The sequence below is a fragment of the Podarcis vaucheri genome, assembly GCF_965113315.1.
Source record: "Podarcis vaucheri genome assembly, chromosome: 1".
NCBI lineage: Eukaryota > Metazoa > Chordata > Lepidosauria > Squamata > Lacertidae > Podarcis > Podarcis vaucheri.
Window position 1 is genome coordinate 49229173 of NC_138759.1, and position 26441 is coordinate 49255613.

Sequence of the window (26441 nt, forward strand, 5' to 3'; positions counted from 1 at the left end):
ACCATCATCGTTCAGAGAGGGGGGGGCAAGTTATTATATCTTGTTCACATCCAAGTATCTGATTCTAGAAACTACATCAGCCTTGCCATTCACGTTGTTGCTTTGCTGGCTTAATTGAGGGCCAGCTCTGAGCTTGCCTTCCCTCACACACCCCAGGGTATGATTTCAGACACTGGCAGGCATCAGGGGTAGGGAACCTCAGGTTGTGTGCTGAATGTGGCCCTCCAGGCCTCTCCATCTGGCCCCCAGGACTCTCTCAGGTCACACCCCTCATTAGCCCTGCTCCGCACCCCTTCAAATGTCTTTGCCTGTCTGGAATTTGCCCTTGAACCTTGATCATCTTGCTTGCTGGCCTGGATCGAGCGTGGATGAAGAGAGGGAGGGAGATCTGTGTGTGTGTGTGTGTGTGTGTGTACACACTGTGTGTGTGTGTAAAGAAACCAGGGCTGTGGGAGAAATTCAATTCAGTTTGCAATTAAAGCTGATTTGATCAAATCCATGCTCCTCGCCCCCAAAGGAAAACCAAAGCATAGCTAAAATTTGCACTTTGCCAAATTTTGTGATGCAGTAGTGAACATGTATGTGTGAACCAGGTCTGCTGTTCTGAACACAAAACCACTTCAGCCTCCTGTAAGACAATGAAAAAGTCGCCAGACTATAGGTTTGTGGGTGGCTGTCTTTTTGGGGAGAGAACAGAGCCCTGAGGTACTCCACAAGTGTGTGATCAGGGGTCCCAAACACTCACCCCCAACACAACTTTCTGGACATGGCCCAGGAGGAAGGAGCGGATCCACTGTATGACAGTGCCCCCAGCTCCCAGTAACTCTAGACGGTCCAGAAGGATGTCATGGTCAATGGCATCAAAGGCCACTGAGAGGTCCAGCAGAACTAGGAAGCCGTTTTCACCTCTGTCCCTAGCCTGCCAGAGATCGTCAACAAGCAGATCAATACGGTTTCAGTTCCATGATGGGGCCTGAATCCTGACTGTAAGAGATCCAAATGGTCCACATCCTCAAAACGTGCCTGGAGTTGTTCAGCAACCACCTGCTCAATCACCTTGCCAAAGAATGGAAGATTTGAGACTAGGCAATAATTAGCCATAATGGCCGGGTTCAAAGATGTGCAAAACCTTGATACATTTAGCCTGTGGAGGATAAACTGGCCTGAAAAATCTGTACTATTTTATCGCTTGGTTATTTTCTTTTTAATCCTCAAACATGCAACCCACCCACATTGTGAGCTGTACTGTAGCTACAGACTTATGCATCCGAATCAATCTCCAGGAGCTCAGGTCTTCCAAGTGGGCGAGAATAAAGCACTACTCAGCTGGTCCTACTTGGGTAATAGCAACTCTTCATCACTCTTGCTCTTCCCACAGCCCTGTTAAATTTTAAGAGCCTGAAATGAAAGAGGCAGGGGAACAGCAGAGCTACATTCAAAAGCCAGGAAGGTTATTCAACAAAAAAGCCATAAAAGTCAGAACCCTGCAGGTGGCCAGCCTTGCCACGCTTGCTAACAAGCTCGAAGGTTAATGTGTAGCCTTCCCTCGGGTTATAAATGGAAGGCCTGACTCAAGCCTTCCGGGCAGAACCAAAGTTATTACAATTAATGTGGCATATCCTTGCCCACCATGGAACAAAAAACCATGCTGTTAAACATGGGCAGAACAAGATTAGGCATTGTGCCAAGTACGCTGTACCATCATACTTGGGTCCATCCATTATGGAGCATAATTAAAAATACATTAGGCTCAGCTTAGCTTAGAGAGACACCACTTTTTCTACTGGACCCATTTGGATCTCTAAGATACGTCCAGTATGGGAAACGGATTTGTTTTTGTTTGCATCACAAAGAGAAATGACCCAATTTGCATTATTCAGACCAATATATGAACTGAAACACATATATTCTTTGAAACATGCCCTCCTCCAATACATTTACTAATGGAAAGTGTGAATACAAATGTGTTTATTAGTGAAAATGCTAGTCAAAAATGCATATTGGGGGGAATCACTTGCAAAAATTGGTTTATTCACCGAAACTGCATACAAAAATTTGCTTATCAGGAACTTTACACTAAAACTCCATTCTCAGGAGTTTGTTTTTTTAAAAAAGAAAACCACAGATTGCTGTGGAAATGCGTAGAACTGGAATTCAAGATTGGGAAAACTGAGAGAAACTGAAATTGATTCATGCATCCCTTGCCGATTAATTTTCAGTGGATTTTTAAGTCTACACTGCTTAGAGACATGAATAAAGTGGTATAGAAATATCATAAGTAAATAAATACAGTGTATTACCAGTATGAAAGGGCATGAATACAGACCCTTAGCGGCCCCTCTTTGCCCCCCTCCCCAAACCTGCTAAAGTCTCAGTGCTCCCTCCAGATGACCTGTTTGTTGAACAAGCATCCTGATTTGCCTGCACAAAGCTGATGTGGTTAGGTTACCTCTGCTCTTTATTGAGAAGTTACCCTGATTTGCTTCTCAGGTGTGCGCCCCAGACTTTTAAATGCATTTCCCTTTCACTTTCCCAACTTCAAAAAGTCTTTCTTTCTAAAAGCAGATTTGTTGCACAAGGGGAAAAGAAAACCTAAAGTTCTGGCAGGAGTTTGAATGCCTTGTGACGGCCTGGAGGCATCCCGAGTCAGAACACATTTTGGAAGTGGTGCTAAAATTTATGTTTTTGCTGGCCAGTGGGGCAAATTCACAGCATTTTAATTCAATAAAATGTATTGTCTTACTGTAGACTGTTTTCTTGTCTGCTTTGTTGCCCACTGGGGCCAGGCTCTCTTTAAAATGTTTCGAAGCTCCAAACATTCCCCCTACAAGGTGAGCAATGGCTCTATTTTCAGTCCTAAAGTAAATATAGCAGTAGTCTACTGAGCATGTGAATAAGGGTAGCTATGCTCTTTAAACTCATCTGTACGGTTGCATGGAGAGATAAGGCCATTTTCAACGTTGCAGTTGGGAAAGGATGAGTTTAAAGGTCTCACGGCAAAGAAATCCCAAGGTCCTGCAATGCACCTTATTAGCTTCTGCAAATGTGACAATGGCAAGACCAAAACCTCCCCCAACCCCTACCTTCTCTTTTCCATGTACTCCACCTTGTGGATGCAGGCAAGGAAGCCAAGTGCGGGGGAGGCTTTTACAACTGTGTTAAGATGCATTACGGTCAGGCAAAATTAAAAGGAAAAACAAAAGGACACATTTTATTTTATCTGATGCCAGGAGAAATTCATTGGCTTTAGGTTTTGACTGGCAACACAAGAACAAAAAAATATTACCTGCTCAATACATTTGGGCTCATTCAAAGCCAAAGTTTCTTTCCAGTTTGGTTTTGAGTGGAAAAGTGGCTTGCTCATTTTTCAGTGGCGGCAATGAGAACTCGCGGGGCAACTTCCCTGCAAACTGTCCTTGAAATAGTGAGCTGAAGGCACAGCCAGCCCAATGCATTTTGCCACCCGAGGCAGGCCACAAAAACGACACTTCCCTGCCAGGGAAGAAGGGTTGAGGGAAGAGTTACATCAGGAAGAAGGTGTGTGTGGGTGTGATAAAGATCAGGAACAATGGTGGGAGGAGACTAGCAGTGCCTCCCATTAGCCAAGAGACCACTATAAATGCGGCAGAGTGTGGGACAGGGGTCAGAAAGGTTTACCTTGCCTGGGCTGGTTCACTCCAGCAGAGATCCCTCCATGGGCCGGATTGCACGCCCGTGATTTCCAGCGTCTGCACAAATGCAGTTTTTGGCATCTGCGCATGCACAGACGCGATTTTTGGTGCAAAGAAAGCGAGTCCCCGAGCTGCACTGTGCTGGTTTAGTGCAGCTCACGGGGACTCGCCGAGCAGGTGGCTTGGTTCAGGAGTGGCTCGTGGGCCGATTAAACGGCCCCTGTGGGCTGCTGGCTCATGGGCCTTAGGCTGCCAACCCCTGGTGTGTGAGACGGATCTGGCCTCCAAGGAGCACAGGACAACTCCCATTGCCACTGCAGCAGCAGGCAATGCATTCCTTGGATCTGCTGCTCCTGAGGATCCTGATGCCTGAGGCAGTCCCCACCTTGTCTTATGGGTGAGCTGGCCCTGGCTGAAGGGCCTGCATATAGAGGGGTTTGAAATAAAAGCAAACACTAAGCATTCCTACAACACTACTGCTGTCTAGAACTGTGGCCTCTATTTGCAGTAACCAGCATTACTCTGGGTTAGCATCTTAAGCCAATAGTCACATGAAACTAGGGACAAATAAATCACTGTTACTTTTGCATGCGTTTTCTCTAAAACCCACCCCATCCTCCCATTAATATGCATTTTTTTAAAAATTAACACAAAAATCACATAATTTCTATACACATTTCTCAACATAATGGGTTGTACTGTTTCTCTTCCAGTTTTCCCCCCTCCCCATTTTATCCTTTCAACAACCTTATGAGGTAGGCTAGGCTGAGGGACACTGGTTAGCCCAAGACTACCTAGGGAGCTTCATGGATGAGTGAGGATTCGAACCCAGGTCTCCCAGATTGTAGTCCAGCACTCTAACCATTACACCGCACCAGCACTCCTCAATTTCTGCTACACATTTTGGCAGTTTCCCAGGGGTTTACAAATGGTCAGTGCAGGTTCGCTATGCAGTATCACACAAAATTTTAATGTGCCCTACAAATATGTTGCTGCTCAATAAGCTAACATTAAAACCATTTTATGCTAACTGCAGCAAATTCAAAAATTATTGCACACATTAGTTAGAAATGGAGATGTATTATTTTAAAATACTGAAATTTCTCATAAAAGAACTTTAAGATATTTTTTTTAAAAAAAGAATAAAAAACCCTATGAAGATACCTGTTTAGGAATGGTAACAGTGTGGGCCATCCCTAGTACTTCTCTAAGCTTATTCTCTCACAATAGACTGCATGGTTCTTCAAAGTCCTTCCAAACAGCTATCAGAATTTAGGAGTTGGGGAAATCACTGTGAGATGGTTCCACTCCCATCTCTAAGGGCAATTTCAGAAAAAAACAATGTACAACAGGAGATAGCTCGGTTGGCTAAAGCGTGGTAATGCCAAGGTTGCAGGTTAAATCCCCGTAAAGGACAGCTGCATCTTCCTGTATTGCATGGGGGTGGACTAGATAATCCTCAGGGTCCCTTCCAACTCTACAATTCTAAGAACCTCAGCCCCATGGGAGTTACCAAACAACCAAAGTCTATGTCCATAGTATGAACATTTAAGACAGGGGTTCCTAACCCTGTTAGCCCAAGAGCCACACTTGGTATTGGCCACCCCTCTGAGAACTGTGCACTAGTGTGAAACATGACCAGAATAAAAGTGCACACACAACTTCCTCCAGATGCCTCTCTTATTGGAAGTAGGAAATTCAACAACAAATGGGCTTTAACAGTAACACCCTGGCTATGAAACATCAAAATTGTGATTTTTTTGGGTACCAGACAAAAATGTTTGCTTATGCATGATTTTCAATTTGTTAGAAGTCCATTTCATAGGTTTCATTGTATTTTTGTTATGAATGAGTGTACCCCTTGAAATCCAAAAAGAGGGGTATAATCTTTTAAAAATAAATAAATAAAGGTTGTTATTCAAGGAGAAAGAAGATCAAACACAAGCGCAACTTGAAATGAAATATGTGGTAGAAAAGCTACACACACATCTGAAGTACGAGAGACTTACTAAACCTCTACAGCAAGACTATTCACATGAAATAAGGCCAACTCCTTTTAGCAATGCAGCTAATAAAAATTTTAATATAATAAAAACAACATTTTTAAAAATGTTCACAAAGTGGGGGGGGGGAATCAAAAATAAGGCAGCCATCCATGGAATGATTTCATGTGTACAAATGATTTGGAAAAAAAAATTAAAATTACACTTTTGTACACAGAATCAGGTATACAGCTGTGCCCACAAAGTCCGAGCTGCTCAGAAACATAGCCAAAGCACAGAAAAGCTGATCTCCTTTTGAAATAGACATTCAATTTTCAAATGTCTCTGTAAGCACACCCCACCCAAGTCTCCTGTGGTTCATCATAAAGAGCATAAAACAACAGTACATACACAAGTTCAAGTTTTCCCCATTTGAATACAGATGGCTACAAATGCAAGCTTGCTCTGAGTGTTTTGAGTTGTTGAGCCCTCTGAGCAGCTGAATATTTTTTCCTGCTGTTTCAAATTATCATTTTCAGTTATCCTGAGAAGTTTCCTTCCACCATTTGGAGATTTGGTGTTCCCTTGATATGTCTGCTCTGCTGTCCTCTTAGCTGTTATAAAACAAGTTTAACTCAGGCAAGAGATCATCCCTGTTTTGTGAATGAAAGCAGGATAGCCAATTAAATGACCAAACAATGTTGCACACAGATAGAGCTCATCTTAAACTGATTTCCACTTTCAACTCAGTCCAAAACTGACATGAATAATGGAAGTACATGAATTTGTAAGTAGTTACAAATAATAAATCCCTTTATCCTCAGCAGTCTATGGCTCCTAGGAGTCTACTGCAAAGCCTAGATTGGAATTTGTATTTTACTACTAAGAACTAAGAGCAGAACTAGACTACAAAGCCCTCATTTCAAGTGAAGATTGAAATAAATCCACATTTACCATGACCAATCTGGAAGATTCTTTAAAGTTAGGATTCTCACAGATACAAGAGATGAAACATCTGGTTGCTGTTAATAATGTAAATATTCCCCCCTCTTTGCTACCTACTTTTCTTGTGGTAGTTAGCAGATGAAGCAACTAGACCCCCCTCATCACCAGAGTGGAAAATCAGGTTGCTTCTGGCAACATTCTAACCTCACAAGATCTTGACACACTGTGTCTATGACTTCTCGCTCTTAAATTGATGCACACAGTAAAATTCAATAGTGCGAAAGGTATACAGTATAACTCGAGATCCTGTCCCAAATGCTCTAGACACAGCACTATAAATCAAGGACAGAAGTCCAATGAAGGCATCCTACCAGTGGCATAATGGGCCAAAAGTTAGTGAACAGGGATGGCAGAACTGGCAGTCCTTGTTTTCATTAATACAAAGTGATCCAATATAGGCAGCTGCCAGCCATTTTCCAAAATGTAATGAGCAGCTAAAGGCAACTCTGGCCAACAGCAGGATTTTCAAGATACCAGCATCACAACACTGACTCTCAAATATTAAATATACTAGGAAAAATTGTTTTAAGTGTGGTTCAATTCCCATTCCTACACCCATTGCTTCTATGTCAGATAGTTTGCCGTTTACCCACAAGTTCCCATTTTTGCGGTTTTCCTCTCTGCCAGCTCAGGAACAGCTTTCTCATCATCTTGCCCACCACAGTAGGCCAAATCGAGCCTTTAATTATACTTGTGCCCAACTTACCTTTGGTCATCAATGATGAAGATGTGACATGCACATCTTGGTTCACATATCAGGTGTCCGTACCTTTTCTTTGTTACAAGATTTAAGAGTATTTCTATTTTCAACGTAGAGAAGAGATTCTTCTTCAAAACAGACTCTTGATCAGTACAAAAGCATTTTTACTTTTTTAAAGTGGGCCTATATAACCTGTGTTGCACAAACCCAGCAGCTGTGGGTTCTTACAGTCCCAGGTAGGCAAAAAGCAACAACAGGTGTTTTATTCAAGCTTCTAGTGGATCCCCTTACGTAGTTGGGTACGCTACACCTGGTAGAATGGATTACACTGAGGAGGCCTGCTGAGATCTTTTAAAGTAGATCAATAATAAGCCTTCAGAAAAGACGATACATACAATATTGATTCTGTGTGGATTTTTCACTTACATTTTTAATGTTAAATGCCCTCATATTTTTTTTTTTTTTAAAAAGATCCCTGGTGAAATCTTGATTTTGACTGTCACTGCTGTACCAATGCCAAACAATACCAGCAAGCAAGAATCACCCATTAAAACAAAACCTTCATGAGGAATCATACCAGTATACTACGTCAAACAACTACAGGATGCGAAGAAGGCATGGAAGAGATCAGAATTGTAAGAGCTACTGGGCTGTGAAAAGATGGGGAAACATTTGTCACGTAGAATAACCAGTGTTACAAAAAACTGCTAATTCATCTTGTTTTGTGTGTGTTTTAAGATAAAATGACCATTAACTGAAGAACAATGAAGGTGAAGGTTTCAAATTGAAGTAAAAATTGTGCACCAAGAATGTACATACACTTTCAGATATTTTAGGATTCTCCCTATGACTCCTACAGTTTCTTTCACAATGAAGTTAAGTTTATAGGCCAAAAGGAAGGATCTTCTCCATGGAAAGGCACTGCATTTCAGAATTGCAGTTACACTCGATGCTGATTGAAATATTTTGGATTGAAATATTTCAGAATCAGATTTCAGAAAGAAAGGGAGGCTCAATTCAGACAGGCTCACAATTTAGAATGTTTCTTGTTTGTAATAACAAGAAATGTTAAGGTCCTTGCTTCTGTATAGGTAAATGCTTTAGGCACCCTTCACTCTTAATGAACAGTGCTTACCTTAGTCTATTTTAGCAGAATAAGCCTTTGTAGATGTGCACAGTGTCCATTTCAATAAGCACATACCCCTCTGCGCTCAGAACCACCTAACTTTCAGCCCAATGTGACTCCTTGATTCTACCATATAGATGATAACACTCAAGGGACACAATAGATGTGCTTCCTAGCAATGCAATATATAAAATCCTATCAAGCTGTTTAACTTGTACTGATCTTTTCTAGGACTTTATCCCGTTGATGTTTCTTCACCAGATGCATCTCCCAAGATAGTTATGCCATCTTTATCACATGAAAAATCTTGGAGGTGAAAACTAGTCCCAGATGTCAGAAGGCAGCATCCAATGTCAAGAGGTCAGGTGTGAATGCTGACATATAGAATACTTTTGATTATGCTTTCATGATGAGCCACAAAGTCCTTCCCAAATCATCTGCCATAGAATCTCTAAATTCCAACTTCCCTGAGAATAGGGCAGGAAGTCATAATTAAAACATCTTCAGAAAAGGGAAGTTATGCAGAATTTATATCCGGCTGTCGAGAGTATCATCTCCTATGCTTACAAGCTTTCCCAGAAATCCTCCTTTGCGTCTCTCTGACTCCTTAAAACAGATGGGGTGGTTAACAGGGTAAGAGAGACAATGATAAAAGGGCAGCTTGACACACCAGATTGCTGCTCACATCAGAGACTGAGGAGAAGATTGATGCACTTCAGACCTTTAATGCTGGTGTCCAATGGACAGAATCAGAGGAATCAGGCAGCCGAGAACTAATGCTGCCACCTCCAGGCGACTGAGTCCTTTGCCTCCAGTAGAGTCAGGTTTGTGGCTATGTCCCATTCCGCCCACTTCAGGGAGAACGTGAACTGTGGCAACATAAAGAAAAGTTCCAGCAGAGAAAAGCATGGCGACTCCAGTGGCATTGACGTCTGAAAGTGCTTGTTTGCTGCTCTGTAAAAGAAGAGGGTGGCAAGGGAGAGAAAACACAGAGTTGATCTGTCTTTAATAATGCTTGTAACTTATTCCACGGAAGAAGTCAGCTCTGAAGAAAGGTTAATGTTGACCTAAAAGGATTTCTGCAATCAAAAAACCAAGCTACCTTTACAGCTATCTTCCCTCATTGCCCCCTAAAGATTATTATCTTTAATGCACATGCACTAGTCATTGCAAAAACAGAATGCCTACAGATGGTTAACATAATATTGATTATGAAATCATAATTTCCCCCCTGTAAGGGTGGTAGGCCCACTCAGATGGCCTGCACTCAGAGACTGATGGAAACTGATGTGTTCCTGAACGCTCTGGGGGATTTTCCAGTGGAGAAAGCTAACGATTCTTGATCTCGCTATGGAATTGTGCAATGAAACGTGTGGTTGGCACAAACATTCCCATGCGTCCTTTCTAGCGTTGTGGAGCCCAAGCAGCCCTTTGGTATTCTGAGAAGCTCCAGGCTACAGAACAAGCTGGATGAAGACCTGAGCGCAAATGGCTCAAGCCCTGGTGTGAAGTTGATCAAACACGTAACTATGCCTACCATGTGGCAGTGCGAGCTGCAAAAAAAGCTCATTTTTGCAGCTTGCATTGCATCCTCTTGCAGTCAGTAGCAGTTATTTTGGACAGTCTGGAAGTTACTGACTCCCTGGTGTGGGAGGGACCTCTTTCAAAAACCTACTATGACTAACTGGTTACACACTTTGAGGATAATGTTGCTTGATTTTGAAGTGATCTTTACTCTGCACTTGTCGCACTCCACTCAAACACTTCAGTATATGGAACTAGTGCTGTTACAGGTGCCACATACTACCTCTTCTGTATTTAGTGTGGCAGCACATACACTTTGGGACTGACTCCCTGCCTACTGACACCAGGCAGCTGACACCAGCAGGCTTGCCCTTTTTTCAGCTTCTGCTAAAAATTTTTTTGTTCAAACAGCCTACCCAGATATGTCATATATATAGTATATTGATGTGTGTTTTAACTGGTTTTTAGTTTACTGCTGATTTTATTTTATTCAATGTTTTGAATAGTTGTTTTTACTGACAAGTTTATTGCTTTATAATCTTTGTAAACCACTTTGAGGGTGTTTGTTTGTTTGTTTTTTACAATCAAGGAATGTATAAATTTTATGAAATAAATAGCCAAACAATGGTTTTCATTCAAAGCATGTCTGCACAAGGAACCATTAATAAAGTTGGTGCCAGACATTCTCTTCTGTGGGTAAAGGGCTCCTGCCAGTTGCAGAAGGGACTCTAATCCTGTGGAGGTGCCTGCTGGGGGTGCGGGCAGTTAATTTCTACCCAATCATCCTTAAATTACCATTTCCCATACTGCTCTAGACGGTTATCCTGTCATGAATGGCATGCTTTGAATGAGCCACAAAATTGGCTGAAGACATTCACCCAAATTGGATGCTATTAATGAACTATTTCTGAACTGTGTTGATCAAAGATGGGATGTTCATGTTCTGGCAAAAAGTACCACACCTGCAAGGAAGCGTGAAAGGCCGGCCATGCAATGCTAGTTACAAACAATGAGTATTGTACTGTGCCAGAAGTTACAGAAGATCAAGTACAAACAGTTAAGTATTACAATGTGCCATGAACATGCTAAGGACTGCCAGGAACATTCACTCAGGAATATGAGATTCAGATGCATGACGAGAAGAGCATATAAGATTAGACCGTCTCGGACTAAGCTGTGTGCCGGACTGGGATCCTGAAGTCTGCCACCCATAACTCTTACTAGAACTTCTGGTGAAGAGAGAGTTGAGTGTGTGTGTGTGTGTGTGTGTGTATGTTTGACTGAGTGCATGTTCCCTCATCTTGTTATATGTTATGTTTGTTAATCAATAAAGCAATGTTATAGAATCATTCCAATATGTATTGGTTGTGGCTGCCTCTCTCTCTAGAGCTTCTGAATCTCATTTATGCTAAACATTTAAACAGATAAAATAACCTAGTTTATTCTTAACCCCCCTCCCCAATCAACTTTTCAGGAGGCAAAAAAGAAAGGCAGAATCAGCAGAAATTGTTTCCACTCTACCTTTCTCCACAAGGGCATCCCCTTCATTCCATATAAGATCCATTATGTTTTTAGTTACTGTGCAGTTTTTTAAAAATACCAGTCATGTAGACATACTGCTATTTTTTCAGCTGTAAGACTAACTGGATGGTAGTGTGTTAAGTGGCTCACAAATAAAAGTGACAAAAGGAGTAGATAGAGCACTTCTGAAGAGTTGATTAAACACTGGTCATGCTCCTCAGCTATTAATGAGTATTCTGGAAAGTTAGACCTGAAATATTTACCTTGCTTAGTCCCAGGTAAGTCACCATTGACAGAACAGGGGCTGCAAGTGCAAAAACCAGCAAGTGCTTCCTGATTCGATTCCGTTCAAGACCAGCGTGCATTAGAAAGGAAACAAGACCAAAAGCAGCTGGTGCCTATACGAGAAAAAACAGTCAACAAAACTCTTATGTACAAATACAAAAGAAAGTGACACCCCTCTTTCTGCTCATGCAAAATTAAATGTTCAGCTAGCCACACTGCTACTAGCCTGTAGCCATGCTGTGTGTAGCTTTCTCTCCATTTATGGTTACTCTGAGCATGAGGTGTACTACAAGCGGCTCATTTTTACTTATTAGATTTACAAACTACCTTTCAAAAAGCATGCTATTAGCACTTCACAGCTCAAAGGTTTGCATAATCATCAAAATCACATTAAGTAGGCTATAAATGGTCTTTTCCACCTTCATTTTTATATTTATTAAGTTCAAAGCAGCATCAAATCACAAGTTTCTGTTGGAAAATGCACTTCTATTCCTAACTTACCAACAAGGAAGTTTCACTATGTGACCTGGAGTACAGCGGGGAAATTCTCAACTCATAGATTTAGAACCATTTAGCATGACATCCCTTTTCTGCTTTTTAAAATAAGTTAAAATGACTCTTTCCTCACAGGGAAAGGACTCTGATTTCAACCTTTTATCACTCCTTTCCCATCCTAGGCTATCAGAAAGATGTCAGATACCACACACAAATGCATATATTTACTACTAGGATGCAATATATAATTGTATGCCAACTAAAGAAAAATTAAGAAAATGTGTGGATGTCTTAAGACACACATAGTTTATTGAATCAAAATTTATACAACCAGAGAGAATTTCTGTTACAATTTCAAATTCCTAACAGCCGATAGTGAAATATGTAGATTATTGCATTGGGTTATACATGGGACTTCCTCTGAAGATAGTTCAGAAATTTCAGCTGATGCAGAATTCAGTGGCGGGTTGCTCTCTGGGACAAGATAGCTTCAGCATATAGTGCCAATCCTGGTCCGATTGGACTAGCTGCCAATTAGTTTCTGGGCCCAATTCAAAGTGCTGGTTTTGAAGTAAAACCTTATATGGCTCAGGACTGCAGTCCCTTAAGGACCTTTTCTTGCCATATGATCAGATCTGGACCTTGTGCTCATCATCTGAGGCCTCCTCTATGAGTGGTCCAGAGGGCAGCAAAATGAGAACGGGCCCTTTCTGTGGTGGCTCCGTTGTAGGATGCTCTCCCCAGGGAGGCTTGCCTGGTGTCTTCGTTATCTATCTTTAGGCACCAGGCAAAAATAATGAGCCTTTGGCTAATGAGCCAATCTATGGCCTTTTAAACTGTGGCGGGTATTGTTTTTGTTTGTTACTATCTTACACATTTTTTTGTTGTAAACTGCCCTGTGATGCTCAGATGAAAGGTGCTATAGAACTGTAGCAAATTTAACAAGCAAACAAGAAATATGTAAAGGTTTGAGACTCAAAACTTACCTTATGTAACATAATCGCAACAAACACTATTAGCTGGACACTGGTCTGAGATGTGGAAGCAGCCGCACCCAAGGCAACACCATCAGCTTAATGAGGATGGGAAAAAACAAACCACACAAAAGTGAACTCACCCATTGATTGAAGGCTTACTGGGACCAATTTACGCAAGGAACAAGCGAACCAACACACCTCTTATTCCACTCCAGAGACCTGAACCAGAAGCTTCCCCCACCCCTCAGAAAAAAAACTTTTAATTAAAAGCAAATGTGATGCTTCTTGCTTATGCACTGAATTGCATGTCCCCATTAGGTACATCTCCTTGAGCTTTATGAAAGTCTTCTCTCTCCCCTCTCTTATCCAATACAAGATAATGTTCAGTTAGCCTGGAGCTGGCTATAGCAAGCATGATACAAAGGATTAATTACTCGTGTCACATTTAGCAAAGCAACCCTAATTCTAACCCAGGTGACCTGACAATATATGATGGTCTTTGGCATTATGCAGAAATGAAAAACAGTAACCTACCTGCAGCATGAACAACTAGTCCCAGTGTGGTAGTAATTTTTGAATTGCCCGACCTTGCTGCTTCTGGGTCTGAAATAATTAAAGAATCTTAAGCAAATAAGATACAAATAAGTAGGACGAGAACCCTAAAGAAAAATATTACAGGCATTAAGGCACAACTTTTCAACTGAAACCAAACTACAACTTCTTAAAAGGTCACCTGTTTCTTTATTTCAGATTATGTTTAGAATTAAGGGAAGGTGGAATATTCCAAAAAGCTTTGAAAGACATTAAACTTCAGTTTTCCTATTGCCCATTCTATTCTTGCTTTTATGTGATGGGTCTGTTTGCTGCAACTGGCCCTGGATATATATTAATTGCTGCTTGTTGTTTCTAGTATTTTATCTATGGATTTTTAAATCAATTTTCTGTGTTTCATTGGACTGTTTCATATACTTTTTGTTATTTGTTTGTTTAGCATTTCCTGAAAAGTGGGATATAAATTTATTAAAATAAATAAAATACGAGTAGCTGCATTTTTACTGATTGCTATTATTTCCTGAATTAAGGCTGCATTTACCCAGTACTTTAAAACTGAGCTGCCATACTGTGTACTTTTTTGTTTAACTGTAAAAATCTGGCATATTATGAAACATTTTCTTTACATCAGTGAGTGTATAACAAATTGTTTTGCTTAAGAGTGAATACCAGAATATTCATTCAGTTACTTGAATATTTCAAAGCCCTCGTCATTTATTCTGGTTATGTGTCCATAAAAGTTAAGACTTACCATCTGTAGCGTGGACATGAGAACTGCCAATCTGATCTACCAGAAGCATAAAGACAAACCCAAGGACCAGGGAAACACCAATATAAGCATGTAACCTTGAATGGTCATGGCTGTGGACATGGTCATGTACTACGGGCACATCTGCTGCTTTTTCTGATTCAACCGTCTTTTGAGTCTCGCTAGCTGGGTGGTGCTTTGCTAGAAGAAATAAAAACAGGACAATCTGGAGTTATAACACAGAAGCCTCAAACGTTACATTCCCAACTTATTTTTAATTGTCAACGTTGGTAAACAATTTGCTGCCCTACTAGTCCCAAAGCACTCTTTCCTGCTTTTGGAAATAAGAGTATTGCAATGATAACCAAATTCTCTATAGCATATGAGGTAATCAGGATAGCTATGTGGTGTTCTTTATATCCCAGGAAGAGATTATTATATGTCCAGGGAGCCTTTCTCAACCTTGGGTTCCAGATGTTGTTGGATTACAACTCCCATCTTCCCTAACCACTGGCTCTACTAGCTAGGGATGATGGGAGTTGTAGTCCAACAACATCTGGAGACCCTAGGTTGAAAAACGCTGCCCCAGGATGTAACACCAACATGGCTCAGTCATCCGCCTCCCCAGCTCTCTGAGCTGCATCACATTTTCCAGATGGAAAGAGTTAGTAAACAGAAAGAGGAGATAGTTAAGGAGATGGGGAATGAGCAACAAAGAGGACAATGAATATATTCTTATTCACCTTATTTGCAGGGTGGATGTATCTGTTTCCAAATGATTAACATTGGAAAGTGAAGCATTCATCTAAGGCAAAGGTACCCTATTAGCGGAATGCCAAAAACTTCATTAGGGTAATTTCTTTATTAGGCCAACTCAAATGTTGCAAAATGGTGTGCAAGGTTTTGAGTTCTCCAGATGGCTTGGGTGGGGTTTGGCGAGGCTGTCTGATGAAAAAACCATCTGTGTCTATAACTGGTAAGAGTCTAAAAATGGGATGTAGAAGGAGGCAGCAGACATTCAAAATACTCTTTTATGTGTAACACAGGCTTCAGGTTGCACCAAGGCACTTTAGGAAGGCAAGACACATAATGCTCAACTCCTCATCTCTGAAAATACAAACACCAGCTGTTACACAGTTCTGTCTCCATCCTTAGACAAAACAGACAGGTTCCTTCGAATAAAGAGAAACTATGCAGTCTTTATGCTAGCAAAGGTAAAGATTTTTAGGTGTATTTAAGATCCTCTTGCTCCGCTTTGGGGTCCTGCTGTTGTACAGCTAAGCTATGGTTTAATGTGAATGAGCAGCATGGTGATGCACACTGCTCAAACGTTCTTCACAAATGAAACAAGCCAGATGCTGACTTGTCCTGTTATCCAAACCCAAACTTGTGGTTTGTTCCTCCCCTCTCCGCAACAAATTATAAACCCAGGTTCAGATGAGACAAGTCAGAATCTGGCTCGTTTCATCTTCTCCATGGCAGGAGGAAGCAGCAGCACCAAAGGAATTCTTGAGAAGGGTGCAGCAGCATGATGCTAATTTACATGAAACTATAGCTTGTTTAAAATTATAATTTAAATGAGATCTGCAAAGAAGGCTGGTTCTCTCAGCCTAACACCTTAATCTTATGGTTGTAAGTTGGGGAGGTTCCACTGCTGAACAGCTCTTACTGTCAGAAAGTTTTTTCGAATGTTTAGTCAGAATCTCCTTTCTTGCAACTTGAAGCCATTGGTTCGACTCCTACCCTCCAGAGCAGGAGAAAACAAGCATGCTCCCTCCTCCATGTGACAGCCCTTAAGATATTTGAAGACGGTTATCATATCTCCTCTCAGTCTCCTCTTTTCCAGGCTAAACATAACCAGCTCCTTCAAACGCTCCTCATAAGTCTTAGTTTCCAGACCCTTGATCATCTTGCTTGCCCTCCTCTGCACATGTTCCAGCTTGTCAACATCGTTCTTACACTGTAGTGTCCGGAACTGGACACCGTATTCCAGGTGTGGTCTGACCAAGGCAGAACACAGTGGTACTATTACTTCCCATGATCTGGAGACTATACTTCTGTTGATGCAGCCTGGAATAGTATTAGCTTGTTTTACTGCTGCATCACACTGTTGACTCATGTTAAGCTTGTGGTCCGCCAAGACCCCTAGATCCTTTTCACATGTTCTGCTAGTAAGCCAGAGGTCCTCCATCCTATATTTTTGCATCTGGTTCTTCCTGCCTAAGTGCAGAACCTTACATTTGTCCCAATCTGTTAAGGTCATTTTGAATTCTGATGCTGTCTTCTGTGGCATTAGCTACCCTTCCCAGTTTGGTGTCATCTGCAAATTTGATGAGCATCCCCTCAATTCCTTCATCCAAGTCGTTTATAAAGACGTTGAACAACAACAGGCCCAGGACAGAACCCTGCGACACCCCATTTGTCACTTTTTTCCAGGATGACAAGGAACCATTAATGAGTACTCTTTGGGTTTGGTCAATCAACCAGCTACTAGTGCACCTAACATTTACCTCGTTTAACCCACATACTCTGCACCAGAATAATAGTGTTGTTTTCTCACCCTCCAAGATATCTTCATAAAGTGCATGTACTCCTTCAGGCACAATGACAGCCAAGGCAGTTCCACAAAGAAGTCCAGCACCAAGGACTGTGACCAGCTTCAACCTTTCCTGCAAATAAAATTCAGAATGAATATTTCATAAGAACCAAATTTATGACACACAAATAATTTTTGGATAGATATTGTTTGCTCAAATATACACCTGAACTCTTGATATTAGAATTGGGAGAGGGTAACAGAAACTTGTTTTGGTGCTAGCCAGATGTGGCACTTCAAGCGTCTTGCCTGCCCACTGCCAACCCCAACCTTAAACTCTGGAGCTGGAGAATCAGTCTGGGGCTTTTTTGTGATGGGCAGTGGTGGCACTTTACACACCTTACCACAAAAATGGCTATCCCAACTTTTGTTTGTAGCTTGGAGCAGCATAGCCTTCTGAAACACAGTACAATTGCAGTGTCACTTCTTGCCAGCTCTAAGCTAGAAAGCAAGGGTGCGTCTCCTCTCATTGCCTTTCACCTTGGCAAAACAGGAAAGCAAAAATGTAAATAACTGTTTAAAAAAGAGAAACCGTATAGTGCAATTCTGAATACATGTATTTGAACTGGCATTTTACCAAGGACTGATTCACACAGCTATCTACAGAAACCCTACAAATCTCCAAAATCTAATGTGGGCATACACTGCAGGAAGTGATAGTCGATCAAGAGGTCTCTGGACCACATACCCATAACAAATGTGCAGTGCTTTAAAAACCCATTTTGAGCATTTCCAACATGAGCACCACTTAATATTAATGTATCACACCGCCCTAGCTTGCTTAAGCAAGTTGGCAGAATGGCTCCTTCTGTTTGCATAAGGGACTGAGATCCAGAAGAGGCTTCCAGCAGTGGAATTAGGAACTGAACAAACCAGGCTTTTATTTAACCAGCCATGTAGAAAAATGTAACATCATCTTCCAAATACATAGCTCCTCAGCCACTGTGGCCCAAAGGCACAGTACATCCAAGATTTCTGGAAAAACTTGCAATTAGCTTGCATTAAGCTGAAAAGGTGCTATTCACTACAGTTACACAACTAAGGAAGCTGCCTACTCCAACTACTTGTTCTAAACCAGCAATATTTTCAAATTACTTGTTATAGTTCAGCACTTTACAGTCAATTCTCCCACCCAGAAAAAATCATAGTACAGTAAAAAGTATCCAAAAGCAACCGTGCCATTCATGTTTCACACAGTACAGTAGTTGCCGCATATTATAGAAATATTTTCTAATAGTGATATTTAGCAAATATGCTTCTGTCAGGGGTTCAGAAGCAGAGACGCAGAGAAGGGTGGAAACAGAGAGCGAGGGGGAGGAAGCCGAAGGGAGAATGAGTGATGATGACGACCCGAGATCTCCAAGCCTAAGCAGTGAGTCAGAGGACTCCCAAAAGGGAGCCCCAGTGAGCAGAGCAAGGGGGGGATCCGGGGGGACACCCCAGGAGGAAGGGAACAGAGGAGATTCAGAGAGCAGCAGCTGGAAGTCGGGACCCACGCTCAAGACTGAGAGCAGCAGGGAGGAAGGCAGCCAGGCATCGGGTTCCGGAGGCCGTCAGCAGGAGGGAGGGCACGAGTCAGGGGTGGTCACGCCCTCCTCAGAGAGCGAGGCAACGGTCAAGAGGAAAGTAGAGAGTTGGGCGCGCGCGCCAAGTTCAAATGCAGCGGAAACTGGAGCAGTAAGCAGCCCGGAGAGTGAGCCAGGTCCCAAAGCCCGCCGAAAGGAAGCGGAAGGATCAGGGGGGTCAGCGTCAGAGGAGAGTAGAAGGGAGGAGTCCCAGGGGGGCAGAAGGACCCAGAGACGTAGGGAGAGGCGAAGGAGGTGGAGCAAGGCTAGGGTATTAAGCTGGTGTGCAAGAGGCGGGGACTCAGATGGGTCTTCGCCGACCTAGGGCAGAAGGTGTAGAGCTGCACGCTGCAGTTCGGAAATGAAACCTGTAACTCAATAAAGACTCTTTTAAAGTGGACGCTGTGTGGCGTGGTCCTATGTGAGCTGGGACCTGGTAGCAGCTCTGACAGTAAGACCCATCTCTTCAAAGCTTCAGAAACCTGAAACCTCGCAGCGGGAGCAGAAGCCGCTAGGGGAGGAAGAGGGGTGTCTGTAAGCAAGCTCACAAAGGTTAGCAAGATGACGGAAGAACAGAGGATCTCCGCGCTGCAAGAGGCAGTGACCCAGTTGTCCTCAGAGGTATTGGCTTCCAAGAAACGGGAGGAGGAGACTACAGCCGCCTACAGAGACCTACACGCCAGGTTTGAAATGCTTGTTAAGCAAGGGCAACCGGGACCCAGACCGGAGGGCGTGGGATTGGCACGGAGAGCAGGAGGGCTTGTGGCTCACTTCGATGGGACTTTGCAACAGTACCCTAATTTTAGAGCAGACGTAATGTGCGCACTGCAACTGCTGGCAAAAGACTTTAGAGATGAGGAAGAGAAGGTGGGGTTCATATTGTCCCATTTGCATGGGGATGCCAAAGCCTGGCTGCGCAATTTGTGGAGGGATAAAGATCCGGCGCTTCAGAATGCAGATGCCTTTATCAAAGCGATGGATGCGTGTTTTTTGTCTACTATTGATGTGGATCTTGCCAGACGGGAGATTCATGGACTAAAACAAGGGAGGGCGAGCGTCCGGCAGTATCACGCCCGATTTTTTGCGCTGGTCAGTGCTTTAGAATGGGATCGGGATTCGCCCCCTGTCAGAGACCTCTTCTGGGAGGGTCTAAGTTCTGCGGTTAAGGATGAAATTGCAAGGGGGGAGAGGCCCCGAAGCACGCAGGAGGTGGTCCAAAGGGCGCTGACTGTGGGGGTGAGGCTGGAAGAACGTCCATGGTGCAGAGATGAAGGACGTGGAGGGCGCGAAGCAGCGAGAAGTTTCTCTTTCGTTCCGAGGGAAGCAGCGCGTGCGCAATCCACACCTCCGCCAGGAGGGGGAGGGGAACCGATGGAGGTTGGAGGTGCAAGGGCTCAGTCAGCAGCCAGAGCCCTAGCACCGGCAGCAGTGAAAGCGAAGTCTCCTAGAGGGAACAGGAAGTGTTACATCTGCGAGGATCCAGGCCATTTGGCGAAGGAGTGTCCCCGGAGGCTCCACAAGCACACTGCAGCCTCAGCAATGGTGACTGCAGCAACGCAGCAAGGAGAACCACAGCAGGGAAACGACGATGTCTGGCTGGAGACGGAGGCACTGGGGCCCAGCCAGACGCATCTGTGAAGCAGTCCCCAGCGATATTGCAACCCACGGATCCCCTCCCACCCAAACCAGTGGTGCAGCTCACAGCGTCTCTCCAGCTACCCAACGGCGTCACTATCGAAGTGCCGCTTTCTGTGGATTCTGGAAGCAACGCAGACTTTATAGCGCAGAGCTTTGTGGAGCAGCACGCTATACAGCTATTGCCTGCCACTCTGCCCCTGCAAGTCGTCACAGTGGATGGCAGAGAGTTGCTAGGGGGGCAGGTGGTGAAGCAGACGCCACCAATGGTGATGCGCCTTGGCAACCACAGGGAAGTCATCAGTTTTAATGTCACCCAACTGTCGGACACGCCCATTGTGTTGGGTATGAGTTGGCTGGACAGGCACAGTCCGACACTGGCTTGGTACCAGAGACAACTGATCTTCGGCTCCTCTTATTGCGCAGAACACTGCATCCTGCCCCGACGGGAGGGAGAGGAGGAGGAATCACAACTGCAGTTGGGAACGTTGCAAGCGGTCCCCCACAAATACGCGAACTTTTTGGAGGTCTTCTGCGAGAAGGAGGCGGACAAGCTACCCCCTCACCGGCCATATGACTGCAAGATTGACCTCCTACCGGGGGCGACGCTGCCGAAGGGGCGGCTATACTCCATGTCTGAGGATGAAATGCAGGAACTCAAACAGTTCATCAAGCATAACCTGGAGCGTGGCTTCATCAGAGAGTCCAAGGCAGTGGGGGGCAGTCCCGTTTTCTTCGTGAAAAAGAAAGACACGCCCCAAAAAAGACTCGTTGTGGACTACCGCCTTTTGAACCAGATGACCAAACCGTCTGATTACCCCATGCCCAGGATTGACGACCTCCTCGCGACGGTGCGCAAGGGACGCGTGTTCACCAAGTTGGACCTACGAGGGGCGTACAATCTCATCCGCATGCGGGAGGGCGATGAGTGGAAGACGGCCATGTTCACACCGCTGGGCACCTACGAGTACAGGGTTATGCCCTTTGGATTACAAAATGGCTCTCACTGTTTTCAAGCTTTTATGCATCACGTGTTGGAGGGACTCCTCTACAAGACATGCGTCTGCTTCCTGGATGACATCCTGATTTTCTCGGACTCGCAGCAAGCTCACGACCGAGACGTGAGGGAGGTGCTCAGCAGGTTGCAACAACATAGACTGTACGCCAAGCTGGAGAAGTGCCAGTTCGACACGAAGGAGGTGGATTTCCTGGGATACAAGTTGTCGGACAAGGGGATAGCCATGGACAGCACCAAGGTTCGTGCGGTATTGGATTGGAAGAGCCCGCGCAACCGGAAGGAGGTCCAGCGGTTTGTCGGCTTCGCCAACTTCTATCGCAAGTTTATCAAGGGGTTCGCGATGCAGACGGCAGCAATTACGGACACGCTCAGCTCCAAAAAAAAGAAATTCATCTGGACGGAGCAGGCGGAGCAGTCCTTTCAAGCGCTCAAGCGTCTCTTCGCATCGGAGAAGCAACTGCTGCATATCGACCCCAGTAAACCGTTGAGGGTAGAGACAGACGCGTCAGACAGAGCCGTGGGAGCTGTTCTGCTGCAGCGAGACCCGCAGGGGGTGTGGCGGCCGGGAGCGTTCTACTCCAGAAAGCTCAGCAAGTCGGAGCAGAACTACACCATCTGGGACAGGGAGTTGCTAGCCATTCATGCAGCTTTCAAGGCGTGGAGGCACTTCCTAATCGGCGCCAAGCACACGGTGCAGGTCTGCACGGACCACAAGAATCTGGAGCACTGGCGCACGGCTCAGTTCCTGAACCAGAGGCAGATACGTTGGGCGGAGTTCTTTGCTGACTTCAATTTCCGAATAGAGTACGTCCCAGGCGACACCAACATCATGGCGGATGCACTGTCCCGAAAACCGCAATACCTAGAAGAGGTGACGCCAGCGGCGGCCATGCACATCTTCGCACCGACGGCGTGGGCGTGTGCCTCAGCTACAGTAGACCTGGATGCGGTGCGACGTGCATTGCGGGACGACTCATTCGCACAAGACAAGATGGCGGAACTGCTCAGAGGCACGGCTACCACGGACGAGTTCCAGGTGCGGGACGGCTTGCTCCTACGCAAAGGGGCTGTCTATGTACCAGGAGACGACCTTCGCGCCAAGGTACTGCAACAGTTGCACGACGCACCCACGGCCGGTCACTTTGGCACAGAGAAAACGATGGAATTAGTCGCGAGAGACTTCTGGTGGCCCAGGCTGAGAGGGGAGGTCGCGGACTACGTCGCGAGGTGCGACACCTGCCAGAGGGCCAAGCCGGTACACAGACCACCGGCGGGACTGTTAGAACCGCTGCAAACGCCGTTTGAACCGTGGGAGAGGGTGGCCCTGGACTTTGTGACGGATTTACCCAGCTCGAGAGGCAAGACAGCTGTGCTAGTGGTGGTGGACTTGTTCACCAAGATGGCACATTTCATTCCGTGTGCGAAGGTGGCCACGGCGGAACAAACCGCCAAACTGTTCATAGATCACGTGTTCAAAGTGCATGGCCTGCCACGGTCTATCCTGTCCGACCGCGGACGCCAGTTCATCTCGTCTTTCTGGCAGAAGCTGATGGGTTTTCTAAATGTCAAGGTCAATCTGGCATCAGCAAGACACCCGCAGACCAACGGGCAAGCAGAGAGGGTCAATGCCATCATGCAGCAGTACCTGAGATGCTATGCCAATCAACAGCCTGCGACGTGGGTGGATTACCTGCCGCTAGCCGAGTTCACTTACAACAACACGAAGCACGTGTCCACAGGAGTGACGCCGTTCTTTGCCAACAATGGGAGGCATCCCAGAACCTTCCCGGGACTGGAGAGAGTGGGGGAAGGAGAACCACAGACGGCAGACGCGTTCGCGTCAGAGCTGCAGGCGGTCCACGATCAACTCAGACGGCAGCTGGAGCTAGCTAAGCACGCCTACAAGGTGCAAGCTGACAAGCACAGGCGGGTTGGCGAAGTGATCCAAGTGGGAGACTGGGTCTGGTTGGCAGCCCACGCAGTGCCGACCAGGTCACTTGCCAAGAAGAAGTTGGGGCACAAGCAGATCGGTCCGTACCAAGTCGAAGCGCAGATCAACCCGGTAGCCTTCCGACTGGCGCTGCCGGAGGGTTCCAGAATGCATCCGGTGTTCCACAGGTCGGTGCTCACTCCCTACAAGGCACCTCACAGGTTCCAGGAGCCAGGGACGGCGCCAAGTCCGCTCCGGGAACGGACGGAGACGCGGGGGGTGAAGCACCAGGACCACATCAACGAGGTCACGGAGATTTTGGACTCCAGATGGGGGGAGGAGGGAGTCGAATACCTCTTAGCCAGAGAGGGCACCCGGGCCAGCGCCAATAGCTGGGTACCAGACTACGCTTTGGAGGAACCCCTGCTCAAGGACGAGTTTCATGCCCTCTTCCCACACAAACCCATGCCAGCGAGCTTCTTCGACGACTGGTTGTTCACACCCACACTTTCTTCCAGCACGTTCCATGGATTCGACTCAGAAGGGGAACCCGCACGGAGCACCCGTTCCCCAGAAGGTTCACCGGCAGGTTCGGCATCAGGCAACTCGTATTGGTGGGACGATCGACCAGAGGAGCAATGGCGCAGGAAGTGGCTGGAGATGCCAGGTCGAGCGACCGACGCAGAGACTGACATGGACGTGTTCGGGGAGGACCTCGGGTTCGAGCACGGCGGTACAGAGATGGAAGAGCAACAAGTCAACGTCGACGACCGCGAGGGGGAAGACTCGGAGGTTTTCAGTTGGCGGCCACCCACGGGGAGCGACCTGTATCCAGCATTCCCTCCCATGATGATGGAGCACCCAGCACCCACACCTGACAGCGGGGAGGGGGGAAGGGGGGGCTTCGAGGGGGGGATGGATGTCAGGGGTTCAGAAGCAGAGACGCAGAGAAGGGTGGAAACAGAGAGCGAGGGGGAGGAAGCCGAAGGGAGAATGAGTGATGATGACGACCCGAGATCTCCAAGCCTAAGCAGTGAGTCAGAGGACTCCCAAAAGGGAGCCCCAGTGAGCAGAGCAAGGGGGGGATCCGGGGGGACACCCCAGGAGGAAGGGAACAGAGGAGATTCAGAGAGCAGCAGCTGGAAGTCGGGACCCACGCTCAAGACTGAGAGCAGCAGGGAGGAAGGCAGCCAGGCATCGGGTTCCGGAGGCCGTCAGCAGGAGGGAGGGCACGAGTCAGGGGTGGTCACGCCCTCCTCAGAGAGCGAGGCAACGGTCAAGAGGAAAGTAGAGAGTTGGGCGCGCGCGCCAAGTTCAAATGCAGCGGAAACTGGAGCAGTAAGCAGCCCGGAGAGTGAGCCAGGTCCCAAAGCCCGCCGAAAGGAAGCGGAAGGATCAGGGGGGTCAGCGTCAGAGGAGAGTAGAAGGGAGGAGTCCCAGGGGGGCAGAAGGACCCAGAGACGTAGGGAGAGGCGAAGGAGGTGGAGCAAGGCTAGGGTATTAAGCTGGTGTGCAAGAGGCGGGGACTCAGATGGGTCTTCGCCGACCTAGGGCAGAAGGTGTAGAGCTGCACGCTGCAGTTCGGAAATGAAACCTGTAACTCAATAAAGACTCTTTTAAAGTGGACGCTGTGTGGCGTGGTCCTATGTGAGCTGGGACCTGGTAGCAGCTCTGACAGCTTCCTTTAAATATGCTGCCATTTCTGAAGAAATGAAAGCCCATATAAGAACTCGAGTATTGCCTTTAATACATGAAACATTGGGTGTTGGTTTGTCTTGTACATTTAACCTTTAGCATCAAATTTCACCCCCCCCAAAAAAAAACACACACACCACACACTATGGAAGCTTCAAAAAGTATTTTTCAGGAAGTTTTTATCACAACACAACCCTAGTGCTATGTATGCATTTATTTTTTTACATGTAAGATCAGAAGAATCAGAGATACTCTGTCAAATGACAGATGTGAGGCAACAGGTAGAGGTTATGGGGAAAAGTTTCCTTGTTCAAGTTTGAGTTACCAGTAAAGGACAATAACGAAATGATAAAAAATATATCAACATTTTTAGTATAAAGAATACCGAGTTCTCAGTAATTTGGATCTCACAAGACATTTCTGCAAGCTATACAAACCAAGCCACACAGTACAAATGTTAAAGGTACTTAACATTTGCCACCACACACACACACACACACACTTAGCAGACTCGTTTTGAAAAAGCAGACGGTTCTGTCTGTCTGTCTCTCTCTCTCTCACTCACACACATACACCAGACGAACTCGCTCTTGTGCGTCTCCCTTACAGAAGCGGACGGACAGTTACGCGGGAGCCTCCTCCTTACCTCGGAAAAGTTCACCGCCAAAGGGATGATCCCGGCCACGTAGCAGCCAACCAGCATAGCCAGGGAGAGCAAGCTGATCGACAAGAAGTCATCCATGGCCGGCTTCTGCTCCTCGGCCGAGCTGCTCGCAGGGGCTCCGACTCACGAGAGGATTCGCCTTCCCGGCTGCGGAAGGGGAAGCAGCCTCAGGGGCCGCATGAAGCAGCGAGCGGGACAGCGGCGCCTCCTCCCGCGCCCGCAACAGGCCGAGACCCAGCGAGACACCTGCGCGCCTGGGACGCCGCAAACTCCCCCAAAGGCCCCGTCCGCCCGCTGTCTCCGCGGAGAGGCTCGGAGGCCCCGAACCAACCCCTGGAGGCTGCCTCCCGTCCCTCGGACTCGCAGCTCGAAGGACAGGCGCCCTTGCGGTACAAGCGGAGAGGCAGGCGGGCCGGCCGGCTCCCGTCACGCGGAGCGAAAAAGCTACGAGGGAGCCCGAGAAACGGCCTGTGCCTCAGCCTCCCGCCACCTTCCCTGCCGCCAGCATATGCCCAGCTCCCTCAGCTGTTGCCATGAAGGCCAAGTGGCAGCTCCTCACTCGACTTCCTCTTCCCTCACTCGACTTCCGGGACACTTGGCAGTTGAAAGGAGGCCCGTTGACCAAGCAACGCTGCATTTGACTCCCTCGTCTTCCCTGCCCAATTTTAAGATGGCGGAGAAAGGGGAGGAGAGCTGGGCACTGTAACGGGCGGCCATACGTTGTTGTCTTTTTTGCCAGGAATGAGACGGCC

The 26441-nt window shown here is 46.1% G+C and overlaps 1 protein-coding gene across 2 annotated transcripts; it reads right to left on the minus strand.

The window, feature by feature from the left end:
- Positions 1-5725: 5725 nt before the first annotated feature.
- On the minus strand, positions 5726-26421 carry SLC39A9 (solute carrier family 39 member 9). 2 transcript variants are annotated; one of them, XM_082242110.1, is made up of 8 exons: positions 26249-26421; positions 25672-25836; positions 17147-17255; positions 14590-14787; positions 13821-13889; positions 13296-13381; positions 11793-11927; positions 5726-9438 (listed from the first exon to the last, which is right to left on the minus strand). In XM_082242110.1, exons 2-8 carry the CDS (start codon positions 25765-25767, stop codon positions 9208-9210), a joined length of 924 nt encoding a protein of 307 aa, XP_082098236.1. In that variant the 5' UTR covers positions 25768-25836; positions 26249-26421; the 3' UTR covers positions 5726-9207. The 2 variants fall into 2 exon arrangements, with proteins under 2 accessions (XP_082098236.1, XP_082098235.1); XM_082242109.1 differs by having other exon boundaries at positions 25672-26421.
- Between the last annotated feature and the right edge of the window lie 20 nt (positions 26422-26441).

Coding starts and splice junctions, on each gene's coding strand:
- SLC39A9 (XM_082242110.1), bottom strand. CDS start 25,767: ATGGATGACTTCTTGTCGATCAGCTTGCTCTCCCTGGCTATGCTGGTT. Junction 17,256..25,671: donor TGGCGGTGAACTTTTCCGAG/GTAAGGAGGAGG, acceptor TTTTATTTGCAG/GAAAGGTTGAAGCTGGTCAC. Junction 13,890..14,589: donor TCATGTCCACGCTACAGATG/GTAAGTCTTAAC, acceptor TAATTATTTCAG/ACCCAGAAGCAGCAAGGTCG.